At 32.9% G+C, this 22,089-nt stretch overlaps 1 protein-coding gene and 1 long non-coding RNA gene across 2 annotated transcripts; one reads left to right on the top strand and one right to left on the bottom strand.

Moving 5' to 3' along the window:
- Positions 1–4,077: 4,077 nt before the first annotated feature.
- LOC126655096 (uncharacterized) lies at positions 4,078–4,837 on the bottom strand. The gene is made up of 2 exons (XR_007632892.1): positions 4,786–4,837; positions 4,078–4,300 (listed from the first exon to the last, which is right to left on the bottom strand). It is a non-coding gene; the product is annotated as an uncharacterized LOC126655096 (long non-coding RNA).
- Positions 4,838–7,769: 2,932 nt separating this feature from the next.
- Positions 7,770–9,728, top strand: LOC130014816 (uncharacterized). The gene is made up of 6 exons (XM_056103755.1): positions 7,770–7,787; positions 8,426–8,684; positions 8,776–8,817; positions 8,910–9,182; positions 9,229–9,365; positions 9,480–9,728. The coding sequence occupies exons 1-6, from the start codon at positions 7,770–7,772 to the stop codon at positions 9,726–9,728; spliced, it is 978 nt and encodes a 325-aa protein (XP_055959730.1).
- Positions 9,729–22,089: the final 12,361 nt, after the last annotated feature.

The raw sequence follows: 22,089 nt of genomic DNA, 5'->3' as shown, positions 1-22,089 counted from the left end.
ACCACCTCGAAACTCATCTATTATAAAATCCTCAATGTCAAATACAAGATTAAGCGCTAAGCTCAACTCTAATTCTATAATACCAAAATCTTTTGCCTCGGATAAAACAATAACACTGTAAACATAGCTGATAAAATCTATCGTTCTAAAAACACTTACTTACTTCCACTTATAGCATCTCTACATCAAAATTATCGATAACAAAACCCAATAAGCTTCTGATAATGTTCCAGTTCCAAAATTAACATTATAATAATCCTTTAATCCAAACGATTTAGTACCAACTCGATAATGCAATTAACTTGTGAATCATAAAACATAATAACTCATATCGCAATTCAAAGAAAAGCGGACCTCTTTTGTGATAACAAATATTTCTATATTAGTGACAAACAATATCCATCAAAATGATTCTCCCAATCACTCAAAAACATAGCGCCATGACTACACTGAACATTGACTGCATCAGACAACTTAAAAAAAATTTCTCTTACAACAAGTGTTCAACCATGCTCAAAACAATATACAAACATTACAATAATACCATTAATTAACAAAATCGATCAACCGATCATGGTTGTCGAAACCTATTAACCGCGATTCCCGATTCTGAATCAATTATCTCACATAACCAAATCGAACTCAAACTCTCAGAATTATTCAATCAATTGACTATAATCTCGTATACAACGAAAGATCAATACGACCATTTTACTGCGACCGGATTGTCAGCTATGCTCAAAACCAACCCCTGTGGGTATAAAATATTTTATATACAAAATTTTCCACCATGTTTAAAAGAGTCTACGTCTTACACCTCCTTTTTCATTCAAAATCGAAATACCTTTAAGTTGAAAAACCATCGATTTTGCAAACCCTTGAAAATTTTCAAAATATTCACATTTTAAATCCGAAATTTCTTTTTATTTTCTAATACATTTGCAAATTTGTAAATCAGTTCAACTGACAAAATTTATGTTCTCTTTAATTCAAACTTTTTAAAACACTTTTTAAATAGTTTATACTTTTCTCGTAAAAGTCAAACTGTGGCAAGATTCCCCATATTCAAAATGCACATTGATGTTTCAAACATTCAAAATTTAAGTCGCTTTTAAATTTTCTCAAACAAAAACACAATTTGAAGAAATCGCTCAAGCGAAAAATTTATTATCCCTTTTCAATCAATTTGACAAAATTTCTTCCTTTCCTCAAAAAGGTAAAATCAACAATGTAAATCTCTTGTTTATAAACATACCTTTATATCAATACACCAAAATACTTTGGACAATTCAAATCTGGAAAAATAAAGTTTCGTTTAAAACAAAAATATAGTGTATACGCACACATGGAGTATAACCAACATCCTTAATCCAAAAATCCTTAATTATCACGAAAGCTTTCTATTCTAAACTACACTATACCGCACTTAGCATAACTATATCTCGAGCGCAACCTCAAAATCATTCTTACTTTCTATGAAGCACAAGATTCTGAAAACACCGACCGATCCCTAACAATGTCATCGACCATAATTTAACACCATCATCACAGAGTATTTGTCTAGCTTTCTCTCGGCAACAGTTCAAAATCATTTGAAATTCCATAACTTTATAAGATACATTTACCCCAAAGGGACTCGCGAGTTTGATTCAAAATACTTTCCTCAAAACACTTTATTGACAAAATCCATTTTACATAACTGTGCGCCAGGGTGATGACATCTCTCATCCCCAAAGAGTTGCATCCAACCCTAATCATTTCTATGCACGTGATGCATGTATCAATTATTAATTTATCTTTTATTTAGTGAACATACTCAATGCTTAATGCAATCCTGTTCGTAACCTTTAAAATGCACGTTCATGATATGTCTGGGCACAATTACGTGTTAAAAGTATTTCAAATATTTTAAAAAATCAACCTGTGAAATTCATTTCACAATAAAACATTTGCTAGACGTTACACTCTGTGAGATGTGCACTTGATAACCTCAAAATATTTCTTAAACTCCGTACTTGCAACCTACCAAAATTCGATGCTATACAACAACTCCTCCTCATAACTTCATTACACCTCTACTAGAAAAAGTATCTAACTAATCTCAATCATGACTGAGCATATCCAAAGAAAATAGCACATAAAATACGTTCCTATAAAAATTTACCGCCAGCTCCTGCATCGCATCTTCAGACTTGATGGAAACACCAGTGTATTAATACAATGGTCTATCTTCTCGGTTCAGAGTTTCTAATATCCGTTCTAGGATAACCCGAAATCATCAGCCAATCCAAGGGAGTATTTCCCTCGTCTTCCTCGATATCGAAACCCAAAGATTTCGATCTTAGAATCATACATCAAGGTAAACCAACCTTGACCACGTGAGTAAATCATCTCACGTGCTACTCCACACGTAGAGACAACAAACACGATCAACTTAGTCCAACAGACAAGCGAATTATACAACTAATTTTTATTACCAACATATTACGAATTCTATGAACCGTAATTCACCCAAGTATGCCATTGAACACAATTAACCCTAAACATACTTAAAAGACAAATCAGGACATGCCACAACACATTTTTTTTTTGAAATCTCATTACCATGTAATTATATCATCCTTTAATAGTACGTTCCAAAATTCGTTTTGAAATTAAAATCAAATACGAAAACTTCCAAATTTTGCTGAGCCCCAAGGTTAGAACAGAATCACAATTTGTAAAAGTCTCTTCTAATTAATCAGTTGCTTTAAAATGGATACCCAAGTATCTCAAACAATAAAATCATCGAGTTGGCCGAGTCATTACAACTGCCAAGCTCAACTCCTAAATTAGGGTGACCCAAGTCGAACCCAAACCAATCGTTTATAAGACGTATTTAAAATATTTGTAAATCCGGAAAAATATATTAATAAAATCTCCATCCTTCCAAATTTGGGAGCTCAACTTAAACCAACCGCTAAACGGTAATTTAAAACTCAAATGAGAAATCTTTGATTTCAAACATCTATTCCGTAAATCCAAAAAAAATTTAAAATGTTGACATACTACAACATGATAAAATAACTTCAACGTTAAATTCTTAAAACAATGGTTCATCTCATAAAATATCATTTTGAAATCATCCCTTGTTAACACCAAACCAAACATAATATTTCAAAATACAGGAATTTCTTTTTACTGGTAGCTCAACCAAAAATCAAACTTTTTAAGAATTTAAAATCAAACTTCTCTTATGATTTTGTGTTGAAACACAAATTGGATAAAACAATATTGTCAATGAAAATCTTTAAATCAACATGTGGTCAAACAATGCATGACCATCAAACACGTTTTATCTCTTTAATAGGAAAAAAAAAACAAGGCTAACGCCCAACATACGATCACATTTAAAATCAACAATCGAGGCCAAAGACAAGATGTACTTTATTAATAAGGCAAAAGCAGTGCAACGCATCATGCAAAATAACCGTATCCGTACCATATTTTTTTAAATCGCATCAGGCATAAACGCCAAAATTTATCAAACAACATCATACCCAAGTATGAGTTTAGAAAAATTTACCAACCTATGATTTCCCGAGAAATTGAAAGCAATTATAATTACCCAAGTTAAATAATCTCAACATGATAAAACACAGCAAGTAACATCCAAGTGAAATTAATTGTCAATCATAACATCAACACCAAATAAAGACTGACAGACATCACCTATAGGATGTAGGCTGAAAGTTTGAAAATAAAAGACGACATTTTAAAAGACAAGACACGAATCCTAATTCCGCAGTAGTTCCTATGACACGACATCAACTTATCATGCCAAAACACATAATACATAACATGCATAAGGCCTTGGTTTGAAACCAAAGCTCTGATACCAAGTTTGTCACGACCCATTTTCATGAATCGCGACCGGCGCTAGGGTATGGGTATGGTTGTACCAAAACCCGTAGCAAGCCTTGCGGATAACCAACAAATACATAAGCCTGCAAGAAACCAATGCTCGGGGGCAACCGAGACTTCAGCCTAAATCTAGCAGTTATAATATTCCACAATTAATGTAACATGCTTAGTCAATTCCGAGACTAATATAGATTTATCATAAATCAATGTAAATATTATAATCATGCCAAAGCAATATAACCAGTTGAACCAATCCGACAAAATATACAGTAATAATAAAGACGTCTAGTTACTACTGCGGTCTAAGAATAAAACAGTTTTACAGTTTATCAAAAATAAATGGAACCTCCGAAGAAAAGTAAATGCGGAGATCACCAGACTCTCTCAGATCATAACCCTGGGAAAATTGGGAAAACAACGGGGTCAGATATACTGAGATGAGTTTATACCACTATCTACATTTATTAAGTGGAAAACCTTTTAAAACCGTTTAAAACATTTAATAACGATATTACGAATAATAGTTGGAACCCTAATCCACAATTCTAAATAATAAACATAATCCAACAGGTCTGGTCCCGAGAGCTGAGCTACACCGAGTTACCACTGACCACACTTATACCAGAGTCCCGAGAGCTGAGCTACACCGAGTTACTCTACTTGGTCCCGAGAGCTATGCTCACACCGAGTTACCACATTACCATAATTACCTTTCCCAGATCATTACCGGTGCGCACGCAGTCCTAATGATGCCCATTAGGTAGCATGTTCCAACTAGAAGCCATAATATAAAAACAGTTCGAAATATACGCACAGTATATATATTTAATATTAAAATAACAATTTACTTAATAAAGCGGTAAATAGTAAGTACAAACTCACTGCTTGCAAATCCACGTGAAAACTTGACAAGCAACTAAACCTGATCCGACTCTGAAGCACGAGCAGTCGACGGGTCTAAGAAAATATATATAATAATTAATATCATCTCCTAACTCTAAAGAGTACTAGACACCACATACGACTAGCACATATATCAATCAAGCCAACATATAAACCATCATAACGCCATTATACATATATAGTCAAAATGCCAAAGCATAAACCAACGTGGAATAATCATACTTACTCGGACTGTCACCAGAGTCATACAATCAGTTAAGTCAAATTGAGTTCCCACTTTGAAAACATGATCCGAAAATCCATTTCAGATAACTTAGTTAAATCCATAAACCAAGTTTAAAACCAACATGGTGAGTCAGCCAAGTTACAACAATTGCAAGGCATCTTCTCACAAATCGGGCGACCCAAGTCTAACCCGAACCAAAATCCAACCAGAGTAAAACCAGAGTTTAATATTTAGGTCATCTTTTGATAAACTATGAAATCCATTTTGAAAACAAGGAACTCAATAAGAACTCAATAACCAAAATATCATAACGCTCATAAGGTTCTCGACAAAAGTTCTCAATGGGCAAACATGTTCAAACGGCCAACATAAAATATACAATCACCTTAGCATGCCCTCTAACATTAAACATGCCCAATCAAGATTTACAATAATTTATACATCATACTAACATGTTAACAACAATCCAATATTAATCAATAATGTTAAACAACCCAACTAACTTATTTAAACAATCAAAACATTACATGACAACAAATTCAACATTTAGCCAAAATCGGCAAAACAGGCCAACCTCAAAACAACCATGCCATGACACTTTAATGAATCCAATTCATCTCAAAAGCTTAAACCAATTACATTTTCAGTTTCAAAACCTCTAACCAAAACATATCAATTGATCATGATTATCAAGCCAAATAACAAACAATTTGATATGCTCAAACCAAACTAATCCAACTCTGTCAATTTGATTTTTAATCACCAAACACAGGTTAATTCAATTATTTACAGCCCTATAACAAAATCAAACTAAAACAATTTATAGCAATCTAATTCTTTAAACAACAACATCATGGCAATGAAATTATGGACAGCCCTAACATTCCCCTTTTAAGAAATCCATACAACGCATGAACGAACCGAATTCTAGAGAGCATAAACGACTACAATAAATGCCCAACAAGTATTGCCAATGAATTTGATACAATAATAAGAAAACCAAATCAAAACAGCCCATATAATTACATGCCACAAAACTAACATTTAAAATTGAAATCTAACAACCATCACACCAACGATTCGAATTAAAAGGGTAAAGGAAGGATTAATTACCTTAGCAATCCAAAAGAGCAAGGAAAACTCAGAAAAATAGTGGAATAATGGCTACAACAATGAAAAACCGAAGGACCAATGAATACCCAAACAATTCGATTACGTAAACTATGAATTGAATGATGGAAAGGATGTTAGAACACTTACCAAGTGTCTTGAGGCACCAAAATGTGATTGGGAATTGTCTATAAATGTTTAGAAATCAGTTTAGGGTTTGTGGGAACGAGTGGGGGCTGATTTGGTCGAGAAACGAAGTTTTTATAAGCAAACTCGTAATGAACCGGTTCTACGGCCGGTTCTGTCCAGCAGAACCGGTTATTGAACCGGTTGACTCACTGCCAATGCAGAAATCAGAGTGGACCGGACCTACGACCGGTTCAACCCAGCAGGTCCGGTTATAGGTCCGGTTGACCCGAAAAGAGGTCAAAACGACGATCCGAACGGTCGAATGAAAGATAATCCTCTTAGGTACAACATATCCAAAGGGCAGCCCGATCCGACGGTTAAATTGGGAGATATGGACGTTTTACTAGAGCATAGCAGATTTGGAAAACATGCAAACATTGTTTCGATAACAATCCGGAAATAAATCAATTCAACATCAAATACTTAAAGGTTCAAGGGGTACACATAAGTCATTCAACATGACACAACCAAGGTACCACATATGCTAATTCGCACATAAATCAATCCGAAAACAAGCCGGAAGCACAACGAGCACAAGTCGAAGTTAAAACACAACCAAAGTCCATCACAAACCAAACTTTAAACGGACAACCAACCACCAAAACAAGTTATAAAAAAATACGGGTTATTACACAACTAGTAGTATTCGATAAAAACGAGGTTGATCCCACAAAGAGTGATAGAAGCAATGATGAGAATGAACTTAAATGTTATTTAATTCGTTTAGCACAAAGATGGCATTTGTTTTGTTTTCAATAAGCAAACAACTAAAATTAAACAACTATTGAATTATAATTTAGAAGACTAATTGAACAACGATTAACTAAACACAAATTAAAACAAGAGATAAAAGGCACCTAGAGATTGTTAATCATGCCAAAGCGAATCCTAGCTAATTGAGTTGAGTATATAGACATTAGTTCGGGTCAAGCTATCCTAGAGAAATCTAAATCACCCTAACGCATTTAGACTTCGATTATACTAATCAACACGATTAATTCGCAACCAAACAACCACTTAAACCCTAAATCACCCTAGTGCATTTAAGTCTTAAGTTTGTGCTTAACTAGATTCGTTTAATTAGATTACTCTCGTTCTATTAATCAAACACAAATCAATGATTAAGGGATTAACTTAATCTAGACATTAGATCCAAGAAACACAACAAAACTCTAATCCAAAACCCAACCTATTCACCTAAACATCATACATGGCAATCATAAACAACCCCTAAACTAGGAACTTAGCCAACCATAACTAAATTGACATTAACTACAAAGTAACAATGGAATAACATAGCAAAAGTACAAATAATTACCTTGAGTAGAAATGTAGATCGATGAATCATAGACAAGATAATGAAGATTCAACTAATAAAGCTTGCATTCAATAATAGAAATCTTAGTCTTACAACCATAAAAGCTTCAAAACCACAAAAATGGTGGAAAAGATGGAGGCATAAAATTCTAAAACTACTCTACTCCTAACTGAATACGACAACTAAAACAAGATGAAATATTCTATATAAAGTGTATTCCTAATTTGGAGATAATGTGCGTTATATAAGGCTTACAAAATGGGAAACAATGATACCAAGTACAAGTTGTGTCTAGCCAAAAGTGGGATCGGTCCCAAGTCTTGTCTCCTATGTTTGAAACATGAAAAGCCTCTTTTTTTACCTTGTCTCGATCCGAGACACCAACTAAAGCCAGTGTGTCTTGGATCGAGACACAAACCAAAGAGGGGTGTCTTGATCCGAGACACCTTGTCTACTGCACAACTACTAACTTCAAAATTTCATAATTCGGTGTAGATATTTCCAAATGAGTTGGTTCTTGAACCCCTGAAATGCTCAGGATGTCTACTTTATGTCTTATGAAGAACACAAACTCGTTAGAAGTCTCTAACTATTTCAAAATTGCGAAATAGTGCAGCGGGTCAGATTCTCAAATGTGATTTCATCGTCTCTTTGCTTCAATCCTTGAAACACTCACATATGCTGTAAGGTATACAAAATACTAGAAAATCACGATTAAACATAGTAAAAGCATGCGGAAAACAACTCAATACATATGAGTATTTAACTCCTATCAGGTTTCTCCTCTAACTGCGGCAATTCCTCCACACTCATGTAAGACAATTCCTCCTTCATTGGGTTCCACCCATGATTTGATGAATCCTCCTCATGCTCGCACTCCCCTTAAGAGGTTCACTAGTTTCAATGACTTTCTATATTCGTTTGCTAAGCGCTACCAGACTATTCATGACCGTTCAAAGCAAGGCATTTCTAAATGGTCCAAGAAAAATCTACTTCTAAGTGGTCCTATGCTTCTTGTTAGTTATGAAGCCCGAGGTAAATTATCCTACTCATGATATTGAGTTGGCAACTATGAGTTTTGCCTTAAAAATTTGGAGGCATTACTTGTATGGTGCAACTTGCGAAGTTTTTACTGATCACCAGATTTTGAAGTATATCTTTGATCAACGTGAGTTTAATTTGAGACTGAGGAGATGATTGGAGTTACTGAAGGACTATGATTGTACTATTCAGTACCATTCGGTAAGGCTAATGTGGTAGCCGATGCTTTGAGTCGAAAGCCTTCAGAAAATTTGGCTCATATTTCTGAGGTTGGTCGTATGCCTATAATTCACGGATGGCATAATATTTTGGATACAGATCATTGTTCTCAGATTTCTCAGGGTGGCAACTTGTTAGCTCATTTGCATGTGCAACCTGTTTTCATTGATCAAATTACAGTTTCACAAGTTCAAGATCCACAATTGAAACAAATTATGGATGAGGTTCTTCAAAATGGGAATTCTGATTTTGTGAATGTTGATGGGTTCTCAAGTATGGTTCTAGATTTTGCATAACAGTTGGAGTGTTCAAATTCTAGAGGAAGCATACAGGTCAACTTACAGTGTTCATCCGAATTCTACCAAGTTGCACCATGATTTTAAGGGTACGTATTGGTGGAGCGGAATGAAAAAGGACATTGCAGCGTTTGTTTCTAAGTGTTTGACTTGCCTGCAGGTGAAGTTGAAACACTAGAGACCGTTTGGCTATTTGTAACCAGTACCTATACCGGAGTGGAAGTGGGAACAAATTGCTATGAATTTTGTGGTTGGTTTACCACGTGACCGGCAGGGTAATGATTCTATTTGGGTGATAGTCGACAGTACGACCAAGTCAGCTCATTTTCTTCCGATTAAGATTTCATATTTAGCTTCGAGATTGGCACAATTGTACATCGATAAGATTGTCACCCTTCATATTGTACCAGTGTCGATTGTTTCGGATAGAGGTTCGCTTTTTACCTCTAGGTTTTGGAAGTCGTTACATGAATCTTTGGGTTCACGGTTGGATTTTAGTACCACTTTTTCATCTTTAGACTAATAGTCAGTCTAAGCGGACGATTCAGACCTTGGAGGATATGCTTAGGAAGTGTGTGATTGAGTTTTAGGGTAGCTGGGATACTCATTTTCCGTTGATTGAATTTTCTTACAACAACAGTTACCATGCTAGTATGAGATGGCACTTTCCGAGTCTTTGTTGGTCTCTTATTTTATTTGGAGGAGGTTGGTGAGCGTGAAGCAGAAATCATTGATATTACCTTGTAAAAGGTATCGTTGAGTAAACGGATATTGAAGACTACTTTTAGTTGGAATAAGAGTTATGCTGATCCTATGTAGAAGGATATTGGGTTTCAGGTTGGTGATTTTGTGTTTTTTCAGGTTTCACCGATAAAAGGTGTTGTCCGTTTTTGTGTTAAAGGAAAGTTAGCATTGAGATACGTGAGACCGTATGAGATCATAAAGCGTGTTTGAGCGGTGGTTTATAGATTGACTTTGCCACCGTATATGTCGTTTATTCATCCAGTGTTTTATGTTTCTATATTGCGGAAGTGCATTTCTGATCATTTTCATTTGATTGTACCTCATAACGTTGAGATTAACCAAGAGTTATCATATGATCGTATTTTATATGTTTCGTGTTAAATTCAAGGACGAATTTGTTTTTAAATTGGTGAGAATGTAATACTCCATACTTTTCCGGTTTTGATGAACTTTCTGATGCGGTTGTGTTTGGTTTTTACAAGCACTATTCCTTTTTCTATATGAAAAAACCAAATAGCAATTAGAATTACGCAATTAGAATTAATTTTTAATTTTATTGAATCTTGTAAAAGAAAAAATGAAAACGAAAGGTGTGTTATACATGAGTACATCGAGACAAACCAAATCAAGAGAAAGGGGTTGAGGAGCGGGAATAGTGAACAAGTGAAAGATCCAGCTAGAGTAACAGTGACAGCTTGGCCAACCTTGTCGGTCACCAAAGTCTGGTCAAACTTCTAATTACACACACTCTCTATCTACACATCGGCGTCTGTCATTTTGCCACATAAGCACATACTTAACAAGGGCACGTGCTGATAGCAGCTTTGTAGGGTCCTCTTTCTCCTAATTTCATTATGAGGATCTTCCATTCATGTTTATGTTTCTTTCTTTCTCCCACTTTTTGTTTTTCCTAATAGCTAATTTCATATCATTAGATTAGATTTTAATAATTACAAATTTTAATTACAACTATTAGCAAAAAAGGATAATCATAATTATCAGATCTATCAAATCATTCTTCAAAACGGAACTACCAAGTCATAAATGTACACTTCTAAAAAATTGATTTTTTTAACTTTTTGAAATTTTTGCAAATATAGTAATTTATTAGTAAATTATTGGTAATTTATTGATAGACTAGAGGTAAAAAGGAAGTTTTTACAAAAATTCCAAAAACAAATTCTGATCTTGCTAATGATCTAGATTCAGAACAGGATTTTCCGTAAAGAAAAGTCATAAATATACATACTTCTTTTTAGAGATAAATTTTAAGTCAATTTCAAAATAAATTGATCCTTCAATTTCTATTTAATATAGAAAAATTTGTATATCTATTTTAAAAAAATGCACTTTTCATCTTAACACGTAAAAATTAAAGAAAATACCTCACGTTTTTTCATGTTTATATTTTTATTCTTGATATTTAAAATAATTATGATTTTACTATGTTATTATATATATCATAACATTATCATATCGGTATCAGAATCTTTCTGTATTATTATTTTACGTACTTTATCATACTATTATCATAATTTTATCATATTATTCTTATAATCTATTTTTATAAAAATCATCATAACATTATCATAATGCATTTCATCATAACAGTATAATACATATTATAATTGGTTAAAAATGACTTACACTTCAGCAAATTGCATCAATGAATGAGTGATATGTCAGCACCGTGTATGAATTTGGGAAAAATAATGAAAGTTGGTATATTTTTATGAGAAATTTTAAAGAACGTGATTATATTGAGAAAACGTGTTAAATTGGTGAATTTTTAAGACATCGCCCCTTTTTTATGAATAATATGAATTTTGGCCATAAAAAGTGGCAAAAGTCAGTTTAAAGCTTTCGCACAAGAAATGGCACACTCAAGGTGGCACACTAGAGACTACGGCTAAGAGAAAGACAAAACATCAAGTTCTCGAAAAAGAGAATAGAAAAAAGATTTCGGTAGAAACCCAAACCCGAGTATGTAAAACTCCCTATTACAAAGTTTAAACAGAAAAACTAGTTACTAAAACAGTTAAGAATAGCACCCTCTTTGTCCTGTAACTTCTTAAGAATTCTGATGCACCGTCTTAGATAATTTTTGAGAAAGAAGATCAATGATGTTCTCTTTGTGCTGAGTTGAAAATAAACCAAGTTGAAGACCCACACTCCAAGTTTTCTCAACTTCTGTTTCAGCATCCACAAATGGCTACCTCTTTACTGTACACCTGATAGAATGGAATTTGTTATTGTTTTTAATTATCTCAAGTTCCCTGGATATCTCAACTGAAGTATGTGACACATTATGCAAATTTCCTGAATTGACTAATGTCTTTGTAGATTTTTTCAAAAGGACTAATAACATCTTCTAAGTAAGTTTCCTCTAAGTGAATGGATGGGTTCTTAGAATCATCTGAACCCTCTAACTTGACATACAAGATGGAATGATCGTAGAATCAAATAGCAACAAAGGACTTGTAGGACTACTCAACAAATCATTACCAACAAAATCATAATCTGATTGACATGAAAGCTTAGAATGATATTTTATACCTAGGTAGTCAGACATCATAACCGGTATATCAAATTCATGAACGGCAAGAAAATAAATCCGACCATTAACAACCATCAAAATAAAATAGTTCGTTAAGTCTAAACTTGCCGAGATCAATAACAAAACCGAATCCAACCTCTCTTTCAAAATAGCTCTTGAAAGAATCATCTCATGCCACCGATGGGATCTCAGAAATAGTAATATGCACATATCATTCCATCAATTTAAAATAATAAGTCCACTGTATCAAGCTATAAAAACAAATCGTATAGGGCAATTTTGACAAATTGATCCTTATCCACCACATTATCAAAGTTAAAACGAGCATAGGATTCCCCCCCCCCCCCCCCCAAATAAGAAAAGAAAGAAACTATTGAACCACTATGACAAATAACAAGTTTAATATTTAGTAAATCCCGCAAATATTTCACCTTTGTAATCAATAAATTCTGAAAAGAGTGCATGACAGAAGAAGGACAAGAGTAAGAAATCGGTTAAGAAGTTGGGCATAAAATTGTTAATCTCTGATGGAAGGGCTATGTATAACACCCACATTTGAATTTTATAGATATTTATTCTCATGAATTTTATTCATTTTAATGATTAAGAGTTTCTATATGATAAACAAACATATTAGATCTAAATTGGAATGCAAGCACATCGGTAAAACATATTTTATTTGGTTACCATGAAATAAAATCAACTAAAAGGGTTAAGTTAGACTTTAATAATATTTCAAGGACTAGAAAGAGATATTAGTATTGATGAATTATTACATAAAACCTATTATATTTTAGTGTGAATAAACCCTAACTACATCATAAAACCCACCTCTTTATCATCTTTTTTATTTAACAAAAGAAACCTAGAACTAAGATAGAATAGAGAAAGGGGAATTCAGAGAATATACACCTAAGTCAAAGAAATAATAATTAAATTTTAAGGGTTTAATGGTTCGAGAAAAATTGGAAAGCAATCAGGTATGTTAAATGAATTGAATTCTTATGGTTTAGGTTTTCTGGTTTGAACTCTGTTTCTGGCAGTAATTTGTATTATATTGTTTATGTCATAAGTTCAAATATATAACTCCAAATTAATTTATTTTTGAGTCTAAGAAAACTATAGCTATTTTACTATAATTTACATTCTTCGTGTTTCATCAGTTTCAGTCGTTATCATGGTCTAATTTTCCACGCCATTTTATTGATCTACTGTGAAACAGTCTGCTAGTGTGGCACTAAATAATGAATAACACATAGAAATTTAATTAAGTTGGTTAATTTTTCTATCTCTTATATTCTCATATACCTATAACTACAACGAAATTTTTTATAAAATGATATTTAAATTAAAGTGTGTATCACTATTGAGACAAGGTATATGTTATGCCTACTTTGTATTATACATGCCCAAAAGATGTCATGTTTGATGCTATGGAATATTTAGGGTGTTAGCTAAATTTTTTAGCTTTAAGAATAGAGTAATTATGTCATTTGGATTGTGAATAAGGAGAGAACATTTAGTTGTATATTATATTTAAACAGTTCAACCTAGTTCCTGTGAATTGCATAAATTTTTTATACTAATCCAATTGATGTAATTGCAATTATAAATGAAACTAGACTCATGTTACGACCCAAAATCTCGAGTTGCGATTAGCGGTAGGGAATGGGAATGGTAGTTCCGAAACCCGTAGCAAGCCATTAAAAATACACATAATTTTTTCACGGAACAATCATTTTCGAAATCCAAACGTCCATTCATAAGCAATTTGTTTTCATTAAAACCTCCTTGAACTTTGACGTATACAAACGTCCATTTTAAAATGAAAATGTTTCATAGGAACCCGGGTCTTATTGTGCTATGTCCCACATCCAAGCACAGCCCGTTCCAACACAAAGCAAACACTTTTAGCAGCGGACACTACTAAAAAACTGTGTTTTACCGACGGATTTTAGCGACGGATTTTGAATCCGTCGCTAAATCTTTTTTACCGACAGATTTTGCGACGGATATGAAATCTGTCGCTAAATTGTCATTTAAATTTGCGAGAACACTCCCGCCAATTATTTTTGATGGTTTTAACGACTGATTTCATATCCGTCGCTAAATCCGTCTTTGAGTAGCGACGTCGCTAATTTAAAAAAAATAAAAAAAGTAAATCATAAAAATAAATTAATAAATTAAATAAATTTTTTATCAAAAAATTATTTAGGAAAATAATTATTAAAGAAAAAATAATTATTATTCTTTTAATTAAATATAATATTATTTAAATATAACATAATTATTTATGAAATATATTGAAAACATTGTTATTTATTTATTCATTAATTATTATTTAAAATAACCATCAATTATAAAAAATAATTATCTTAAAATATGGGAGGAAGTATTTGTTATTTTTTAGTTACATTTAAATATAAATATATATTTATATATAATAAGAAGCTGAGCTGGTTCAGGTAGAGCTATGCGCGGGAGAACTTCAAAGTTAAAGAGTAATGAGTGGGAGCAATTGGAAGGATGGGTAACCTATTGGGAAGTTTGTAAAAATTGCGAATGGGTGATGGAGACAACGGATGGGTAACGGAGAGCGACGGGCGACTGGTGAGTGACGGTGGGTGACAGGTGTGACTGATTAAATAATAATAATTTAATTTTACTATTTAGTTTTTTTTTATTTTTTTTTTCAATTAGCGACGGATTTAAATCCGTCGCTAAATTTCGTCGGTAATTGGCAATGGATTTAAATCCGTCGCTAAAATTCGTCGGCAATTTCTAAAAAATTCATCGCCAATTTTTTTGGTCCGTCGTCAAAAATTTAGCGACGAGGATTTTGCCGATGGATTGAATCCGTCGGGAAACGTTTTCCCGACGGATTTCATGCTTTTAGTGACGGAAAAATCTGTCGCTAAAAGCAAGCATTTTAGTAGTGGGAATTCAAATAACATACATATGCATCAGAGTTTACACACATGAAACCGTTTTACAAACATTCATACAGACTAGGACTTGACCCTACTACAGCACTACTGAATCCGTACATACGTCAGACTTTTGGAACAATAATAGAAGTCTGGCTTGCCAAAACTTGACACTTGCACCAAACATTGTTGGGGGGTCAGTTAAAACTGAGTGAATTCACGTAGTTTAGTGCCTATTCACAAAGCATTCAAATCGATGTGAAACCATTCAATTAAAGGCATCCATGTATATCTATTACGAATGAAACCATAACATTTATACTATACTTGGTATAAGGGTTACACAAATCAAAACTCTCGAACGAATCGAGGACTTATTCCTTATGGTAGGTTCACTACCATGTTACGGTCTCTGAGACTTCATCTTACCGAATGTATTCGTACTACTACTTATATCCAACAGAACACACCAGAGAGTCCGGGAATAGCTCAACCGGACTTAACAGAGTTTCTCAAGGTAATTTAACTGAGCATAACAAGTATGCCCGAGATAAATCAACTGAGCTACTAAGAGAAATACATGGCTTAGAGGATAACGTCCTCTTACATTCACACCATAACACCACATTCACAAATATCACACCACATTCACAATTATCATCCAGTAGATCCTTTCAACTTATGACACTAGGGTCTGACTTCTAGACTCAACTGGTGATCACACGGCCTATTGACACCCAGTAAGTAGTTTGTTTCATCGGGTCTCTATACTGGTTTCAAATCATGATGCATGTATTTCCAAACAAGCAATCATTTGTAAATGATGCTATGCATTTTATATAACATATAGCTTAAAAAATGCATTCAAATACATCAAATGTAAACAACCGCAAATGTACTCACAGCTTGCTATTCCAATTATTTACTCATAATAACATGAGCTCTGTGAGATCCTTGTCCGCTAGTAGGTTGACTTGTCGTACCTATTCATAAGTATCAAATATATATTCAGTTAATATTTAACTCGGTAAGCACATAGACTTCAGAATCAACCTTACACCAAACTTATCACATCATCACGTCTAACCCCGACACGTTCTATTTACATGTTGATATGTGATTTATACATATTTTATGTTTGTTAGGTTTATTCCTTTGAACCTAATTTCATAATATCATTTGACTAATAATCAAATAACTATACTTATAATTGTATTATGTTTTGTTGAATAATTTACCTCGCAATCGCTTACGATTGCTAGCCGTAAAATAGTCCGACCTCTAAACGAAACCGACATTCTTAAAATTCAGAATGTCTTTTTTGACTTTCGTTTAGGTCTCGGACTAAAACTTGCACTCAAAGGTATCAAAAACTCGCCCATAAGTTGATAACTTGGGCTGTCCAGAATTGCACATCAGTTACGCGCAACAGAATGTTCTGATTTATTCAAGACACTTAGAGGCCGAATCTGCAGAAACTCAATGTTAAAAACTTTTAGTCAACATTCTTAAGTTTCCGTACCAACAAACGGAACTTAATTCGGAGCTGCATAGATTGAGATATTTCCCTCGCAATATCCATGTTATGCAACGCAATATTTCCAGCAAATATCATCAATCTTTCATCCAATCCTTAATCAATCTAACTCATCATAATTCAGCTATACTAGCTCAATTCCAAGTCTAATTATCATCATCTAAAACCTTAAACATGTTCTTGATTCAATGGCCGAACCATACTCCACATTTCATACCCAAATTCCTTCATTAAAACAACATAAACCTATAGCTAACATCATCATCAACCTTAAACTCATGAACCATGCTAAACCAAAAGCCAAATAATTCATCCAATTTAAAACTCATACTATCAGAATTTACCTTTGCTTGGTGACTCCTCTTTGCCATAGGTTTCAAGACCTCAAAACTCCATGGAAATCCTTAATCCAAGCTCAATTAAACTCTACATCAATCACTACACAAAACTCCCAAAATCAATTCATGAACCCTAACTTTCTTAATCCAAGTTACTCCATAACCAACCATCTAAACATAAATTAATAGAGCAATAATCTTTACCTTTGTCTTGTGAATCTATAGATTCAAAAAGAAAAAAATTGGAGCTCAATTCCTTGAGCTATGGCGATGAGATGGTGTGCGGCAATAAAGGGAGAAAAGGTAAGGATTTTCTTTCTTTTTCTCTCTTTTATTATGTTTTGTTTTCTTTTACCTAGTTTAAATGTATAGATAGGAAAACATACCAATCAAGCCCCTCACATATGCCTTATCACATCATTTAGTGAGTTAAAAATCTATTTTAACTCACTCGCCATACCGACATACTTACTTGTCCAAACAATTTCGGACATCATTTTTCCGACTAGTCCTTGTTCATTATTAATAATAATAATTCTCATATTGAATTATTATTATTTGTCGATATATGTTTAACAATTCTTATGTCGGTGTCCATTTCCAACCTAGTTGGTCCAAATTACAAAATTTTAGGACTCGTGACACGATTTTGTTATTTCAAAAAATTTGGGTTATTACAACTCATATGTACAAAACTCATATCAATATTGTGCATAGATAATATTTGTGTTAGAATTGGTGCTTAATTGAAGTTGGTACATGAAATTTGCCTAGTAAAGGGGATTCAAATTACTAGTTTGTTTATTGTGTAAATTTTAAATATAGTTGTACATTGTGAATGAGTTTGGATTATATATGTGAAATATGTACTTATAGACCAGAAGGAAATACGGCGGATAAGCCATGAACTTCACGGGTTTGAGACTCAATGAATTAAGTAAGTGAATAGATAGTGCTATACTTGGTATATTCGTTTGTTTATAATTGCAAGTGTGTTGATTTGAGATGTAATTGTGCATAAGAATTATGGTTGGATTATTGATGTGAGTCATGTTTTTATTATGAGAAGCATTTCATGCTATATTTGGATATTCAATAAGAGTTGATAATAGTCGTTGGTTGCCTAAAATTGAATTTGGGCCAATAACGTGGGATTGACTTATTGGTTGACTAAAGGGCGAATCGGTCCGATAATGTATGTTGGTTGCCTGGCAATTTGGGCCAAAATGTGAATTATGCGCATGATCGAATATCCTTACGTAAGGTTGATATTGATTTGAATTAATATGAACATATTTGGCTTGAAATGATCATTGGACTATGTTGTTGGTTATGATTATTTATTATGTTGAACGGATAATCGCTTGAGTTATTTTTTAAATACTTGGAATGCTTGTGAATGTATATGTTTAGCAATACCTATATATATTTTTTTATTGAGTTGCAGCTCACCCTTCTGTGTTATTTTTTTTAAGATACAAAAATTTGCATTAATTCGACATTTACATCTGATAGACGTTTTAGACGGGCCAATAGAGAGTTCATTGCACGTGCATCTTTTGTAATGATTTTGTAGTATGAATATGTATATAGTGTGAATAAAAGTTTGTATTAATAGTTTTATAGTATGTTGTGTACAAAATGTTTAGAGTGAGATACTACGAATGTATATGAATATGCTACAAATTAAACTTTTTGTGCTGTAACATTACATGTATGAAATGATGTAATTCATGGAAGAATAATAAATGAAAGTTCTTGTGCTTATTAATACTTTGTGAATAAATAATGTTTTAATCAAAAGAGTGTGTTACTCTGGATTTGACAAACATCTATTTTTTGACAGTTGCAATCTTCTCTTTTGAAGGTGCATGAATAGTGTTTGGGAACCGAGCTTAAAAGACCTAATCTTAGAATAACCAATCTCAATAATTCTTAGTTATGATAAAACAGAAGCAGACTATACTAAACCATCCATATGAAGAAATCTTAACTTGCATTCAAATTCTCCTGGCCAAAATAACTCTACCATAGATTCCATACTTAGTAAAAAAACGTTGTAAATCTATTTATTTCCAATCATATATGAAGTGCTCAAAATAAAAGCTGATATCAAGGATATTGATAGAGGGTGAGGGTTTAGAAGAGGGTAGGTGGTAAGGATGATTTTGGTTATGGTTCTAGGAAGGTTTAGGGTTTTGAAAGAGGGACATGGTGAAGGGTTTTCGGTTTGACTTCTTTCAAATATTTTGCTCTTTTAAAGACTAATTGAAAAATAACCTCTTAATGTTTATAACCATGTGCTTTACTATAAAAAAAAGTTATTGTTTCTTTTATATTTTGGAAAGAACACTGTAGCATTTTTTGTTTATTTTTATTTTAATACCTAGCATCTCATATTTTTAATTATTTTTGTGAGTTTTTTTTTTCAAGTGTGTTAGTTTATTTGCACTATTTGAAAATATTGAATGCTCAAGCTGTATTTTTTTAAAAAAAACCTTACATATTCTTTTGAATTAGTTTAAAGGAATTTTTAACATTATGTTTATTCTTTGAATAGAGGATCAAATCGCCCCCTCAACTTGGCACAAAATAGCAAATGAGTGAATTTCACCATTTTTGGTATAAACAGACCCAAAACTTATATTATCGTATCAAAAAAACCCATAACTTGCATTTTCATATCAAAAAAGCCCCTCAGATACAAAAAAGAGAGTGGACTAACTAATTATAATTTTTAAATCTAATTAATCTCAGTTTAATATGATTAAGCACAATTAAAAATCTATTTAACATTAATTAAACTTAATTAAACCTATTGTCAAAAAAATTTAATTAAAACTAAATCTAACCCCATCGGAAACAGCCGCCGCCGTCGTTCTACCGACAGTCGCCGTCCCAATGAAACCCTCTACCATTTGTGGTCATCCCCTTGAGAGATGAACAGACTTTAAATGGATGAACAGACAAAGGGATGAACCCTTTAAGGAATGAACAACTGTTGTTCATCCCCAAAGGGATGAACAATTTTGTTCATCGCTAAAAGAGATGAACGAGCTTCTGATCATCCCTTTTAGGGATGAACGGATGAACTTCTTTTCATCCTTAGAAGGGATGAACGATAGCGGAGGCGTACGGAGGCATATGGCGGTGGAAGACGAACGGTGGCCGGAAAAAAAAAAGGAAAGAAGAAGGAGGAGGTTAGAAGAAAGGGAAAAAAGGTGCCTAATTTTTTGTTAAAAATTAAACAAATTATTGAAGTTCTAAAATTACAGAGATACAAATGAAAACTAAAAATTATCAAGAATTATTTTAAAAGATGAATAAAATATTAAATTTTTTTTAAAAAAAAAAATTCATTTTCTTATGGAGAGTGTAATTCACTTGTTTGGGTGAGAGCGGGGAAGGGGCTTTTTAGGAAAACTCAACTTTTTGGTCTGTTTGTACCAAAAGCGACTAGAATGACTCATTTAATATTTTATGTCAAGTGAAGGGGGTGAATTGATCCCTTGGTCTTTATTCTTTTCTATAACTCAGCTTTTCCCATATAAACCTTTTTTTTATTTTTTTTAGTTTTTCTTAAGCTATTTATCAATCTAGGATGGAAAAATGTTGAATAGTACTCCTTTTATTTTCTATTAATAGACATTTTATGTGAAAAAACATCTAGTCCACTTTATTTAACGTTATTATAAGAGTGATATCATATATTATGTATAACATTAATTTAACTTTTAAATATATGTAGAAATTTTTTACATATTACTTATTTTTTTCAGTTTATAATATTTTTTTATTTTGTCACATTTGTCATTTTAAAATATTAGAAGAATATTTATTATTATTTTTATCAATAAAAAATTTAATGAGATTTTAAAAACTAATTAAATATAAAAATAACTAATATCAATAATTTAATAGTTTTTTAATTCATATGAAATAATCTAAAACAATAGATAAATGTGGATAGAAGGTGCGTAAAAAAATCTGATTGCCTATATTTTTAATTATGTAGGGATTTAAGTATTTCAATGGAATTTGCAATTTTTTCAGTGCTCATGAGTGGTTTGATCCAAATGTTTGAATTTTAATTTATTTTGGGTAAGAGGTAAGGTAATGAATGCTATATTGGAAAGTAGGATCAATTTTTGGTCCCCTTGGGAAAATGATAGGTTTGAATGGGTCCCCATATTACCTTGAGATAGGGATGGCGACCCACTGACATTTATCAGAACACCAATCCTTAACTTCATTCTTACTGCTTAATTCTAATGTTTTCGCAACTGTTTTTTATTTTAACATTGTTTTTAGCAGCATACTATTATCACTTGCTAGCGGTTTAATTAGGACTATCAAAATGGTTCATCACATATCATAACTTATTAGGGAAGAAGTCACCTCAAAATATTTAAATATCACTAAATCCGATGAAGTCTAAACCCGACCCACAAATTCAGAGAGCTATCCCGATCCATAAGTCCCATATCGCCATAGCTCGAACCACATAGTCGGAGTTCGGCTTACAAAGTTCGAAGGCCCAACAAGAATAATAACCTACGTGTAGACAGTTTTTCCGGATTGGTAAAAAAGTGATAAGGATTAAAGCGTATAGTGATGATTTACAGAGACACCTATTGAGGTGACAATCTAGTGATCCGTCATTTAGAATTCAAGTGGATTAGATCGATGCGTAAGATAAAATTGGAGAACTGAAGTGTAATTATCGCAAATGATCCATAAAAATTCAAAGGGATTATGATATAAGTCTAAAAAATTGGACT

The sequence above is a fragment of the Mercurialis annua genome, linkage group LG7, assembly GCF_937616625.2.
Source record: "Mercurialis annua linkage group LG7, ddMerAnnu1.2, whole genome shotgun sequence".
Taxonomy (NCBI): Eukaryota; Viridiplantae; Streptophyta; class Magnoliopsida; order Malpighiales; family Euphorbiaceae; genus Mercurialis; species Mercurialis annua.
The sequence above is the reverse complement of the archived record's forward strand: the minus strand, read 5'-3'. Positions and strand labels throughout refer to the sequence as shown.

Coding starts and splice junctions, on each gene's coding strand:
- LOC130014816 (XM_056103755.1), top strand. Junction 9,183..9,228: donor GAATGTTGATGGGTTCTCAA/GTATGGTTCTAG, acceptor TTCAAATTCTAG/AGGAAGCATACAGGTCAACT. Junction 9,366..9,479: donor AGTGTTTGACTTGCCTGCAG/GTGAAGTTGAAA, acceptor CGTGACCGGCAG/GGTAATGATTCTATTTGGGT.